Below are 14,917 nucleotides of genomic sequence, written 5' to 3'. Positions count from 1 at the left end.
AATTTTTAGATAGGGAAGTGAGCTCATGTTTATTTTGAACTTTGATGACATCACACAGCAATGTGAAAAATTAGTTGATAGAATAATGCATTGCTATCTTCCTTAATAACTTTCAGGATTATATCAGTCTTCGTGGTGAGGTATTCTTCCCGAACCTGACATTTGAAAAAATGACTGTCGACTTTGGTTGTATACTGAATGACACGGAGGTGACACGCTACGTTAACATCACCAATGACAGTCCCATGCCAGTCAGGTAACTATTAATCCTGCTCTGTTAATCCTGTATAATTTGTTTGTATAGAGTAACCCTTCACGCAGTCTTGTAACTCCTTGTTTTAAATTGAGATAATAATAATATTAGCCAAAATATTCTGAAACTCCAATTTAAAAGCAACTCTATATCTGTAGAATGAATAACACTTTGTATATGTAAAGTCAAAACATGATTTTTAAAACTCTACTATTTTCAAAAATATGAAATATATATAAAAAAGTATGTTAGTGTATGACAATGTGCCATTGTCTTTCTGTGTATTATAATAAAATAGTTATACTTTGTTTAGTACAACTTGGTTCTTAAAAATATGTTTCAGTTAAAATAAAATAAGTGTTTTTTTTTTTTGTTTTTTTTTAAAATATGATTAGATGAAAATATAGATGTTTTTTCATAGGTTTAAAAATACTGGCATATATTGTTATTTATTAGTCTTCTGAAATTTGACTATATTTTCTTACTACCAAGGTACCGCTGGTCATTCCTAGAACCGGAACAACCCATTGTATTGTACCCACAACCAATACCACAAGAACAAATAGAGGAAGAGATGATGGAAGATAACCCATTGTTAGATCAACCTCCAATCATAATGGAAGAGCTGTTACATGACGATGCAGAGAATGTCACTGAGAAAGGAGAACAGTGCAATACTGAAGACCTACTTACAGTAAGCAACTGTTTTTATTTATATCTTATTTATGTTTTTCATTATTATTATTATTATTATTATTATTATTATTATTATTATTATTATTATATTGTTAATTATTTTATTTATTCCTTTATACTTTGACTTAGTTATTCATTTGCACTATGTTGTCACACTAAGAGTACTTTTTTCTTAATACAGATTTTCTTTTTATTGTATAAGCTAAACTTGTTCTAAAATTATGCAATTGACTTGTCTAATTTCTACCTGTGCTTAGAACATTAAGTTATAGTTTGAATTTTTATGCACAGGATTTATTTCTACTCATGAGGCATGGACCAATACTCAGAAACCTAAGTGAGAATAACATTTTACAAAGTAAATATAACAATAATTATGTTCTTCCCTTTATCAAACAGCAAACTGACAATACAGAGTATGAACAAAAGGACTTGATCCTGCCTCCAGGAGAAATGGAAGACAAGGTGGAGAAGAAAGAAGAAAAGAAGGACCACGAAAAGAAAGAGAAAGACAATGAACAACACGAAAAGAAGAAAGGATCACGAAAGAGTCCACGAAAATCAACAAGTAAAAGTGGATCAAAATCTGGTAAATCCAGCAAGCTGACCGTTGATAAAAAGGACGCGGAGAAGGATGAGGTGATTAGCACTGTGGTGGAACCGTCGCAGGAGACGGTTGAGACACTGACGGATGAGAAGACCCTCCCGGAGAGGATCCCGAGTAGTAGGTTGTCTATCCGGCCAGCCAGTGTGGCTAGGAAGAGGAAGGCAAAGCTGGCCTACATCCAGACAATTACTGAGCCTACTGTAGTGGGCATAGAAGAGGTATGAACCATAATACAGTAGAACCCCTATTAAGGGGACACCTTTGAGACTAAAAAAGTGTCCCCTTAATTGATGTGTACCCTGCAAAGGCGTTGGCCGTAGTGTTAATAGATATGCTTTCCCTCATGTTGTGGCTGAAAAAGTGTCCCATTAATAGTGTATTAAAAGATGGAGCCGTATATAGTCAATAGCCATCTTCATCAGGTAAATTAATAGGGGTGTCTCAAAAGAGGGTTTCTACTGTACTTCTGTTGTTCAATACATAGTTTGTATCTAAATGAAAAATTTCATCAACCAAATTATTAAATTTTCTACTTAAAATGATAGTGTTTGTGTTAAGCTAAAGGAAATGAAAAACAAAAATGAAAAATTTGCATTGCAACAAACAGCATTAAATTGTATTTACTCTTTAATGTATGTTAATTCACCTTGCAAGTCACTGGGAAGTTTTTGGTAAACTTATATTGTTAATTTAAAGTCATTTATCAAGATAAGACCTCCTAAAATCAACTACAGTACCTAACTATTGTCAAATAATTACATTTCAGGTTTTTGACATTTTGCCTCTGTATGGTTGCCTGATGCCTGGAGATTCAGATACTGTTACTTTCACGTTTTATGGACACACTGACATTGGTAGCGAGGCCAAAGCCCTTTGTGATGTTGAGGGCGGACCTCAGTACGAATTGAGCTTAAAGGGGGAAGCTTCCCTTGTCTGCTATTCTTTCGACTCCAAAGAGATTGACTTTGGAAAGAGAGTAAGTAACTTTATAAAATAATGAAGACAAAGACATCGAGAACGAAAATGACAACTGATACTGAGAAGGGCAGCAATGAGAATGACGATAGCTTGACATGTACTTTACAAAACAAGTTCTCGTAATCTCGAGAGCTCCGACAGTGTAATAGATGCAGTAGAGGTAAAAAATGATCTGTTAATCAATCATTATTAATCAATCAACTGAGTGTTTCTAGAGCTCCTCGTGAGAGCAGTATAGTTGAGGCAGTAGATTTAAAAAAAGATCTATTAATCAAAAATTAATAAGCAATTATCACATTTGAATTGTTTTTGCAGATGTTTGACCAAGTCAATGAAGCCGACATTGTTCTGCGTAATACTGGAAAAGTTGGATTTGATTTTAACGCCATCAACATGGACCCTGCATTTATAAAACGCCCTTCTCCCGGTGTTCCGGTCATGATCCCAAATTCAGGCCATATTGAAGCCCACAGTGAACAGCGTCTTACAATCAAGTTTCTTCCTGGAATTCCAGTCAAATTCCATAAAAGTTTTGAGATCCAGGTGGCCCACTTTGAACCCGACTGTATCAATCTCTACGGAGAAGGTGTGTTCCCACGAGTATCCTTTGACCTTCCCAGATACGGAGACATCGAGGGAAAATATGATGAGCTACTGAAGGAAGCGAAGGAAAATCTAGGCCGAGATGTGAAGAAGTGTGATAAGAATGAGAGGCCTGCTACTCCTCAACAGACTGTGACTCCTAGAGATCCAGCTCAGGAGGATGCCAAGTCAATATGTTCAATGCAGGTACGACTTTCCAATAAACCATCAAGAGTCTTCTTTCTACATTGTTTTCTAGTTTAAACTAATACATATAGCTCATCACTGCTTTGATTCTGAATGTAATTTTAGACCAGATTGTAGACCAACAACGCCACTTCTGATTTGTGGGATTTATTTTTAGATTTTTTAAAAATATGATAGTTTTAGCTTTAGAATAAACTAAATCATATGTTGAGACCTAAATCGTGTGTCAATATTATTTCTTTACTTGGTTAAAAAGTTTTTTCCATTTTTTGCAACCCCTTAGCAGAGTTTTGTGACACTGTAGAGCAATTTATGTGACAAATATGGGTGATTCACCCATATATAGGCATGATGATGTCATAGAAAACTCTTTTATGATTTATTTGCTTTTTACCATATTTTCTGTTAGCTGCAGTCGGAGTTTCCGTCCGAGCTTGAGCTCCAAATCGAAGTTGAAAGACTGATGGTGAAAGAGTTTTCTTTAGATCAACAGCAGAACATCCAGAACAGAGAGCCAGTCCCTCCGGCTTCTACTCAAGAGGCTAGGAATGGACCAACTCCACGTACGGGCTTAACAACTAGTCTTACCAATCGTAGCAAGAGGGCTAAAAAACCAAAGTAAGATCTACTATGCATGACTAATTAAAAGATATACAAAAACAATTTACAGGGTAAATGAGCACTGAAAATATCAAAGTTCAGAGTAATTTCATTGTCCACAATAATATTATTATGACCGCTGAACTTATTCATATTTTTCTTTCAGAGCCCGTTTACCTGATTATATTCTTGACTTTGGATACGTTGTTCTAGGCACTGTGCGTACACACATTGTCAGGGCTACCAATACTGGACATTTTCCTGTGTCTTTTGCTGTCGACCGCAGCACGCTAAACATGACCGGGTTCAATGTAGAACTTGACCGTGTCAAGCAGTTACCTGGAGCACCAGATCATGAGACGGTAGACTTCAGGGTCAGCTTTGACCCAAGAGGTGGAAACGTGAATTTAGGAGTGGTTGAAGCACTGGTCCCAATTATGGTAACCGCAACAGTTTTGTTTTAAGTTCTTCATATCTTTATTTATTATGATCAACAATACTGCTACTAATAATGGTTAAAGCCAGGCTCCAGAGAGAAAATTTTTTTTTTTTTATATACTGTTCAACTCATGTTTCTGAGGCACTGGAGGGGTATTTTAATGAAAAAACTTGGGAACGGTTATAGATATAGATTTTTGAAGATTTCAAAACTGGAGGGAAAATATTTAAATTTCATCAACCATTCCCAACACCTCCCCAGTTGTACTACATATCAACAAATGTTTCCCTCCGTAGCCTGGCTTCAATGATTAGACAAAAAATACTTCAGAAAAAAACTTCGCTTCCTTAATGGAAAAAAAAAGTTTTTGTGCTTGAAAAACTTAAGGGCAATAAAGAAACAAATTGTTCTAAAAAATAAGAAAGAAACTACAAACAAGATAAAATAAAAACTTTGAAGGCCTACAAGTCCATATTTTTTCAATCTCATACTCCCTTTCCTTTAGATTGTGAATGGTCCATCCGTGCTCCTGAGATTGAAGGCCAATGTCACCATGCCAGATATGCAGATTTCCACAGACTCGATGGACTTTGGCGAGGTTCAGTGCGGCCAGTGTAAGGTCATCACTGTCCAGTTACACAACAACCAACATGTTCGCTGTGAGTGGTCATCCTTACCATCAGATAAGGATAAGAAAAAGGTTAGTTGCTAGTAAATATGGTATTTGTATTGGTCAGTGATTGCTAGAATTTTAAGAATGAAATCTGTCAAAAAATGGATACCTACCACATTTCTCTTGTAATGAAACTCTTCATTTGGTGGTAAACACAATTGTTTTGAAGTTTTTTTTTTTTTACCAGTTTTCACTTAAACCTTACACTAGATATCCTTAGCTTGCTTATTGTCCAATATGACCCCCGCAAGTGTAAGGCCACTTCATTTTTGATTTTGTCAATTGTGGGCTTATACTTGAGTAGGTAGAATCCATTTCCATTTTATAATTATATTCATAATATGAAAAGTATTTTTGTATAGTATCTGGTTATGAACATGTTTTGTCAAATATGTAAATATTTTAATTTCATGAATTACTTCCCAGGAGAAACCTGTTACTGCTTCCAAAAAGGTATTTCAGTCAATCTGATATCGCCATGGTTATTTCTTGTGCTACTATAATTCTTGCGTCATTATAAAACTTTCTGTTAATATAAACATTTTTCTTAAGTAGTGTTCCAGAATGATGTAAAATTTTCTTAGTCTTTGTACTCTGTATCGCTTCTCTTTTTCATGCAATGGAGGCTCTAGAAATGTGCCTACGGGATGGCCAACAAGTCCAAAAGGGAGTTCAAAGGTCATTAAGTAAAGATCCTGGAGTAATAATAATTCTTTATTTGTCCTCATTGAAATTGGAAACTTTCACTGGGCTCTTGGGGACCCAAATTAACTACTGTACATGCAACGGTTACGTACAGATACGAACATGGTCCTTGCTTGCCTAAACTGTCAATATGAGGTTTATTCGAAGATCAAAGCAATTAGACTCCAATTAAAACCTGACGCTGGCTGGGTTTGGACCAGGGTCTACAGCACAAGAGGCAGGAACAAAGCCTTTTGGCCAACCTCTCAGCTCCAGTACAACCTAGTTGGGGTCAAGAGGCGATTTTGTGGTTAATGATGATATAAAACTGTGCTTTTAGACCATATTATCAGGAATAATTCCAATCATAATAACTTTTGCTGGATTGGAAAATAATTGTTTTTATTATGACGACCTCTATGGAAATTTCTCCTCTGACCTTTAACGGGTGCTCTCACTGCTTTACGCCACTTTATTGGTGGTATGGAATTCTACGATCTTGCCTGCTTCATTGTTGACATAAGTTTATTGCTATGGCAACTTAAAATTGGTAGCACGCGTATAGCACTCTTCTCGTTGAATATCATCTTGGTTTCAAAAGAGGCTGTTAGTTTTAAGTTTTTAGAATAGAGTATTAAATCTGACCATTTTTCTGATTGGAGGATACCATTTGTTGAGAAAAAAAAGATAAAATCTGATTTAAGATAATTATTCTACTTGGTAGTGTATAAACAGGGGCGTACCAGAACCTTATGGTGGTGGGGAATGAGTCAAAGTAATTAAATTAAATATTTGTGAGCTTTCCACTACACAAGCATTGTTGATATCATAACTAAAGGCCATGTTTTCGCAGCACTTATCGATAAATTATTGGAAAGCAGCTATTTTGTTATTTTTTGCTGTGGAAATGAGGCTCAAAGCTTCCAATAAATGTTTTGTTTCAGAATCAGATAATTTATCTGAAAAAGCTCCGAATATACAATTAAATAACCTTTGACCGATGTGATGTCAAATCACAGTCATGCAAAGAATTATTTTGGGTAGTTCCTACTAGCCAAATTAGGGGGCCTAGGGGTAGTATTAAACACTTCATAATAAAAAAAAAGTGAGTAAATTTATCATGCTTTTTAGATACAGTATTTATAAAAAAATCCTCAACTGGCTGCACTTGACGTTGATGGTGCCTGGCTGGGCCCAGGTCTATCCCTACCTATCATTTATTGTACAGTAACGCACATCAATCAACTCTAGCCTTCTTTTTTGTCTTCCTTTAAATCAATTAATAGAAGTACAATCAAATACCATTGTGACAGTATATTTCCTAGGGTGAAATTGTACTGAATGATTTCGTTCTTGGCTTAAGCCTATCCATCCTGTGCAAAATAAGTATCACCTGCTAGTTCAACAAAATGGATGTTTTGATGTGGAACACATTGCATTGTTGTCCATAATATTGCATGATGGGATCATATATTTGGCGGGAATTTTAAGATAATTTATTGGAGAAATTATTAAGTGCTGCGGGGATACGGCCTAGCAAATAAATATAATCCTGAATGTAGTGTATATAAATAAGTAGTCACGGTTGCATGATTGTTGTTTAATGTATTCTGTTTCTTCATCCTTGCATGAAAGAATGTGTTAATGAAAAAATATACGATATGCTCTACTTTTTGCTTTCACCAATACTCCATCGTTTTATTACATCATTTTTCACATCCTTTCATCTGCATTTCCTAATGTTTCATTGTGTTTGTCAGTGTTCAAAGATTCTTAAGCCACTGAAAGGATGGAACAGTGGTAAAATCTTAACCAAGGCATTATTTTTTTTAGTTACCATTTAATAATATCCTATAACTCTTAAGCATTGTCCAGATTATCAAATTTTCTTTGACAAAAAATTTTTTTATGCCCATATATAGTCATGATGTGTCTATATATGGTCATGATGTGATGTCATCATGACCATATTTAGGTATGTCACATGTTTTTGTCAAATAAAATTTGATAATGTGGACAGGACTTTATATTAGGGCTTCCAAACTTTACAGTTATTCCATCAAGAAATAAAATTATTGTTCTGTAGCTTGTAGGTCACTGGAATACTTATGGGTAGTGGCTTTAGAATTTGCTCAGTAGCTCGCTTCTTCTTTATATTCAGTTTTAGATTATTGTTATTTGATGCTTATTCAACAACAAGTCACTCATTACTTACAGGATGAAAGTGATTTAGTATACCAGTGGCGGGTGACGTTTCTCATACCAAAGAAATCATGTGATTTACTTATAATATGAGGCTTGTCATCCCAAAACCAGCAACTTTCACTATATTTTTTTTAACTGAATAATTAGCAAGAATTTGGCAGTATTTGTATTCTTCAGTACAGACAAGACGTAATACTTTTTCTCTTCACTTTGGCAATAGTATGCTGATTCTACTAAATAACCCATCATTTTAAAGCTTATAATGTGGTCAATTTTGGCCATTGATGCTGGTTTCAGGATAGCATGCCCCTAAATGATCATGAATGCACATTGTAATCAATCATGTGCTCTTGTTTTATAATAATGTCTTAGATTGATAAGCATGTGCCAATGCATCTCCGGCGGAAGATGAAACCAGAAAAACCTAAGCCAAGAAACTTTGAGATGATGCCATCTACAGGCATGTTGTTTCCAGGACAAAGGCTGAACGTACAAGTCAAGTTTATGCCAACAGAAGAGATAATAATAATAATAATAATAATAATAATAATAATAATAATAATAATAACAATAATAATAATAATAATAATAATAATTCTGGATTTACATAGCGCCTCACAAACAAATAACAAAAAAATTAAAAAAAATATTTAAAAAATAAAAAATTGAGATAATGGCATCTACAGGCATGTTGTTTCCAGCACAGAGGCTGAACGTACAAGTCAAGTTTATGCCAACAGAAGAGGTAAAAATAATAATAATAATAATAATAATAATAACAATAATAATAATTCTGGATTTATATGGCACCTCACAAACAAATAACAAAAAAATAAAAAAATAAATAAATAAAAAAATAAAAGTAATAAATAACAAAGTTTGGCCTAGAAAATTGGTAATATACTTTGAATAAAAAAAAGTAGAACTGGAGGAGCAGTCTTTGAATAATGTGTAGTGAATCATTATTTTAATTTTGTCTACTAATAGAAAATCTATGCTGAGCGGATAGTGATCCGACTGGCACGAAGCAGTCAACGAATTACATTGATGGCCAATGGAGTAGGCTTAGAGCCTAGGCTTGAGTTTGGCCAAACCCTGATTGAGTTTGGTCCAATCCTGCCACACAGCCAAGGTGATGAAGTAGACGTCATTGTGAAGAATCCTTGTGGATTTCCAATTGAATTCTATTCATTGGAATTTGACAAACAATATTTGGAAGAAGAAAAGGTTTGAAAATTTAGTTTTATTGAATTTTTAAGTGTTTTTTTTTATGTGTAGACAGTACAAATCTATGCTTACAATAATTACTGTGGATGTGAATAGACATAGACATAAGAATATACAGTATGAACAAATAACAACCAACCAATCATGAACCAAACATCCAACCAACCAACCAACTAACCAACCCAAAAAGGGAATCCCAAATCAACTATACAACCTACCCAAAACTAAAAAACAACCACCCAAATATAACCAACCAAAGCAATGCAGTAATCAACCAATAAAACCAACCAACCAAACCAACCTAATCAATCTAACTAATCATGAACCAACCATCCAACCAACCAACCAACCAAAAAAGTCAACCCCAAATCAACTATACAACCAACCCAAAAACTAGAACCAAAAAGAACCAACCACACAACCAACTAAAAGCAACCAACCAAACCAACCAACCGACAAAAGCGGACCAAATAACCAAACTAATCCAAACAGAGGAAATAAATAAGTTCCAAGTTCAAAAGTTCAAAGTATATAAGTAAACTCTCAAATAGCCACCTATTGTCAAAATCAAACAGATTGGTGCCCAATTAAATTTACATACAGACATCATGTATCATTTAATATTAATGAAATGATATGATCAGAATGTTGGTTGAATGTGGGTAAGCCAATGGCTGATGAAATTATATCTAAATGAATTTTTCCAATCCATGCAAATTTTAATCCATTGAATACTCACTAAATATATGTTTGACTATTCATCTTAAAATAAGTTTATCAGAATTTAAACTAATCATATTTTATTAATGGTATTGTAATTTACTGTTTATTACATTTCTCTAATTCTAATATTCTTCAATTTTATTTTTAGATACTCCGTCTGATGAAGGGTTATGATGAGTACGGCACCATCTTGTTACCCCCAAGGGATGCCGGTGATAAGCTTCCGCAGGAACTTCTTGAATATTTTGAAGAACAGAAAAAGAAGGTTGAAGAAGAGGAGCAGAAGGAAAAAGAGGAGGCAGAAGCAGCAGCTGCAGCTGCTGCGGCCGCTGCAGAGACTGCAGCTAAACAAGAAGGTACAACATCAAATACCTAGCAACAAAAAGGCCACACACCACAAAACCGCAATGTAAAAACATAAGCCACCATGCACTCCCGAAAGGTTCATTACAGAGGTAGTCATTATCATTAGGGAGCTTTCGGTTTTCCGCGATGCAAACACTAGAATGGATTCACTCATCCGCGAACGTCTTGCGTTCTACACCAGAAAGGAATACACTCCTTCGTAACGGAATACACTCCTTCGTGACGGTTCTACTTTCTCTGCATAATGTAGATTCTGGCCAAACTGCGTCATAGAATCCAGGTGGCAAGGAAAACTCAACTTTCCCGCAAGATTTATGATTTAGAACTAAACAAAAAAAATGCAAATAATCACCTATTTCTATACTTTTCAATCAGTCTGCATTTTAACATATAAAATTAGTTTACACAGGCAGTCACTTCAAAATACAAATTGTTTAACATCATTATTTATCTGGCACTAAATTGACGTTATTCAAGACAGGCTACCACTTTCGCTTTTAAGGATAATTTTTCTAAATTTTGTCCATGTGCAATGGATCTTTCCGCTATGCCCGCCACTTGGATATTATTGCTAAGGTCACGCAAAACAATAACATTAAAGTATACATAAACGTGCGTTTTTGGGACAAAATGTGTGTTTGTCAGACACACCCATATTTCTGACCCTGTTCTGATTGGTCAGTTGTTATGTTTGATTGACAATCTGGAATTGTCTATTTTCCTTGGTTCCTACAGGCGAAGAAGCTACTGCAGCTACCAGTGAGAAGCGTTTGTCATTTGATGGTGTGGCTCTTGGTCAAGGTTCTATCATGGTAGGCTCAGGCCCTCATCTAGCCACTGACCAAGAAAAGAAAGCAGTGGTCAAAGAAGGTGAATTGACAGAGGGAGAAAAGTTGATGGAGCTTAAGGAACAAATTCCCCAAGGTAGGAGTTTTGTTTAGCGCTGTCTGCCCATATATTGTCATGATGCTCCTATATATGGTCATGATGTGATGTCATCATGACCATTTTTGGGCATGCTACATGTTTTTGTCAATAATCTAGTTGAAAATGAGTAAAACTTTATACAGCATTTATATCAAGAAATTTAGAAAATAGTGTTTGATTTCGGTTATCTTTTTGCCTACTGCCTTCTTTTATTTAACTGCAAGGCACTTTATCAATTTACGGCAGCTTCACACTGGCTTTTTTTTTTTTTGACTTACAGGTGAAAATAAGAAGGATGATGTTAGCAGCCTTGGTGTTGGTGAACTTCAAGAGATAACTCCAGTGTCAGCAGCTATTGCTCGCCATCTCGGCATAGATCTGTCACCAGATGGCAAGGCAGCGATGAGAAGACGAGGAGTCGCCATTGTCGTTCATGGTGCCCCATTGTCCGGTAGAAAACATTAATAATCCTACACAATGTGAATCTATTGATGCATTTCAAATATATACAGTATATTTAATACCAAAATGCATTTAATCCATCCCTGCTGACCACACAATCAAGGTCTAAAAGTACATGTGATTTACCCATAACAGATGTTATGACATCACCATGCCTATATGGGTGTAATATGATATAATTAGTATGCTCATATATGTCAAATCATACATATTTGTGACATAATACCTCATAGTGAGGATAGATGTTTAGAGTAGATAGTTCTTGATGGAGAAAGACAATATATGTAACTCAAGGACTGTGATGCTTATATAAAAAACCGCTGGGGCTGTTTTTCCTCTCTAAATTATTCAGCAATTTTCTATGTTTCATCATCTTTTCGTAGGTAAAACATCTACAGCTATCACCCTAGCCAAATACTATGAGGCAGCACTTCTTACCATTGACGGTGTTGTTCTGGAAGCCATATCTAATTGCAACTCCATCCCAGGCCAGAAGGCCCGAGAACTCTGCTCACAGGCTGCCAAGGCCCAGCTTATCAAGGAAGGTGAAGGGAATGAAGCTCAAGGAATGACTGCAGCTGGAGGCCTAAGTGTAGAAGCTGTCACTGCTCACGCAATGGGCACTGGCTCAGGTATATGTATATATGGGAGGAGATGAACGTGAAACTAACATTGAATATTATTACCTTGACTGTATATGAGAGAAACGTATATTCTTACACATCCTTAAATGTTTTAATATTTATTTCACTGCACCAAACATTGCTATAAAATGTTCTCAGTAGTAAACAATTTCATAAATCTCAAATACTTATGGTACTCCTACCTATTTCCCATTTTTTTCTTGTTCCATTTGCCTCCATCAAAATCAACAAGAATGTTTGAGGCTTTATAATAAATAATGTAATAATGATTTTGCTTAAAATGCCTAAATTACAACTTTTTTTACTGTGTTTTTAAAGGTGAGTTTGAGAATTATTAACCCTGGAGATTACAGATTTTTTTTATGAATAAAGGCCAGCTCAGGCAGTGTCGCACAATGCAGTCCGATTTTATTTTTTTGTCGCATTAGGTCTGTGTGATTCTATTTTTTTGTCGCATTAGGTCTGTGTCATTCTATTTTTTTGTCTCATTGGGTCTGTGTGAGTTAAACACAGACGTGATGGTTTGCAACGGGGACAGTCGCGTCATAGAATATTAAACATGTTTAATATTTCTCACAACGGCTTAAGACTGTCTCCCACGACAAATCATATCCAGCATCGTACGACACTTGTCTGAATTGGCCTTTAGGTTGCATTGATTGACAATATTTCAATCACTTTTTTCCTAAATGCCAAAATTAAGGTTCTGTCAGCGTTGGTGGTGCCCATAGCGTCATCAGCAACCGCAAGACCAGCACAATATCTGGCCACAAGCCAGCGCACAGTACCCAGCTAGAGAGTTATGAGAAGCCAGGTAGGAGGGACAGGAAACAGGAGGTTGATAATGCCACGCAGATCTCCAGCAGTCCAACGCCAGCAGCTCCTATTGCCAGGAGGCTTAGCGTGTCGGCTAGCGTGGCTGGGGAGGAGGGCCTGATGAGTTGTGTCCTGCCAGATGAGTTGCTTGTTGAGATTCTGGCAGAGAGACTTCAAGTATGTAATAAACATGTTTGTTATACAGTACTAATAATATAAATAATGATGATAATTTTATACTTTTATTGTTAGTGATACTATTATTTTTATGGTATTATTAGTGCTTATTATGGTTTTTGATATTATTGTAGTTGTTGTTGTGTTTGTTGTGTTGCTTTTTCTGTCATTACTGATGTTTTATTATTTTGTGGTACATAGTGGTTGGAGTAGTATCTTACCTTATCTTATAATTAGTATTAACTTTAATTTCAGCTCAACGATTGTCACCGCGGTATTGTGTTTGATGGTCTTGAGACATTGTTTAGTCCAAACCAACCGGCTACCGCCAGTGCATTGCTAAAGGCTTTCAATAATCGCAAATACATATACTTCATCACCCTAAAATTGGAACAGGCTGTATTGCAAGCACGAGAGAAAAAAGAGAAGGAGGAAAAAGGTAAAATGAGTTAAATTTTATAATAAATATTAATAATAATCATGTTCATTTATAATTTTATTATGATGCCATGAATAATGGGCAACCTCCTTGGACTCATGACCTTTCGATTATAAGACCAAAGTATTCCTGCTTTACCAAATGCTTTATTATTAGGCTTAACGTGTTAAATTAATCAAAATCATCTTTTGGCAAATGTTATTATTTGAAAATGTTTTAAAGATACACTATCACCATAATATCATTAATTGTCTTATTTGCATATTTCAATAAATAGTCTGCTTTCAACTGAAATTTAAGAAGAAACTTACATTTGCTAATTCAAGGATATTAAACAATATTATTCCTATGATCTATGTATGATACATTTAAAATAAAAAAAATTGGCCTTGGGTGGGTGGGGGGATGGAAGAGGCTGCTGTAAAACCATGAGTTACTTTACCATTACTTTTTCTTAAATCTTTGATTATGTTGTTCCTCTATAAAAAAGCAAATAGTTTTTCACCATCATTTTTGTTTCAGAATTGTTGGAGAAGCAACAGGAAGAAGAGGAGAAACAAAGACTTGAAGAGATGTCAGAAGAAGAGTATGATGCTCTTGATGAAGAGGAGAAAGCTGCCATTGATCTCAAGAGGCTGAAAGCCAAGAAAGAAAGATTATTAAAAAAGTAGGCTGATAATAAATAGATATCTCATATGAAATAAATTTATCCAAATCATTTGTGTCTGCCAAGGTCTATATTAAATTGTACTTATTTTGCATATTCTGTATTCTTCTCTTCTCTGTCATGGAATGAAATCTATATTACAAATGAATTCTATAATTTAATTTTAACACCCGACAAGAATATTTAATGGATGTTATTGATTTATTTAATGTTGAAAGACTTTATTATTAATTTTGTAAATGCTTTTGCTGTGATTTTACAGAGAAATGGAAGAACGTCTGGAAAGAGAGAGAAAAGAAAAGGAACTTGCTGCCTTGATCGAGTTACAAAAACTAGAAGATGAAAAGTAAGAACATTTTAATTCTATTCTGTTTAATCAATTTCAGTGGTGTTCCAGTAAAGAAACATTATCAGCACATTACACAAATATCAAAGAGTCTTCATTGGCTGCCTATTATGTAACGTATTCAAAATCCTTTTTTTTAAACATACACATATCTCCATGGCATTGCTCTTTTCTACACTGAAAACTTAGTTCATCTTCG

At 35.1% G+C, this 14,917-nt stretch overlaps 1 protein-coding gene across 3 annotated transcripts in view; it reads left to right on the top strand.

Annotated features, from left to right (window-relative positions):
* Positions 1-14,917, top strand: part of LOC117116748 (hydrocephalus-inducing protein homolog) — a 63,424-nt gene that overhangs the window by 15,532 nt on the left and 32,975 nt on the right. For all 3 annotated transcript variants that reach the window (XM_033260844.1, XM_033260842.1, XM_033260843.1), the window contains exons 22-39: positions 117-256; positions 746-947; positions 1,349-1,774; positions 2,323-2,532; positions 2,850-3,323; positions 3,733-3,941; positions 4,090-4,363; positions 4,868-5,062; positions 8,297-8,443; positions 8,912-9,151; positions 10,023-10,230; positions 10,976-11,164; positions 11,448-11,618; positions 12,013-12,261; positions 12,977-13,266; positions 13,522-13,705; positions 14,228-14,372; positions 14,635-14,718. In XM_033260844.1, the coding sequence (XP_033116735.1) occupies positions 117-256; positions 746-947; positions 1,349-1,774; positions 2,323-2,532; positions 2,850-3,323; positions 3,733-3,941; positions 4,090-4,363; positions 4,868-5,062; positions 8,297-8,443; positions 8,912-9,151; positions 10,023-10,230; positions 10,976-11,164; positions 11,448-11,618; positions 12,013-12,261; positions 12,977-13,266; positions 13,522-13,705; positions 14,228-14,372; positions 14,635-14,718 (4,037 nt within the window). The remainder of the gene's footprint in view (positions 1-116; positions 257-745; positions 948-1,348; positions 1,775-2,322; positions 2,533-2,849; positions 3,324-3,732; positions 3,942-4,089; positions 4,364-4,867; positions 5,063-8,296; positions 8,444-8,911; positions 9,152-10,022; positions 10,231-10,975; positions 11,165-11,447; positions 11,619-12,012; positions 12,262-12,976; positions 13,267-13,521; positions 13,706-14,227; positions 14,373-14,634; positions 14,719-14,917) is intronic.

The sequence above is a fragment of the Anneissia japonica genome, unplaced genomic scaffold (genome assembly GCF_011630105.1).
Source record: "Anneissia japonica isolate Jap-2015-1 unplaced genomic scaffold, ASM1163010v1 scaffold287762_len338049_cov154, whole genome shotgun sequence".
In the NCBI taxonomy this organism is placed as follows: Eukaryota; Metazoa; Echinodermata; class Crinoidea; order Comatulida; family Comatulidae; genus Anneissia; species Anneissia japonica.
The sequence above is the reverse complement of the archived record's forward strand: the minus strand, read 5'-3'. Positions and strand labels throughout refer to the sequence as shown.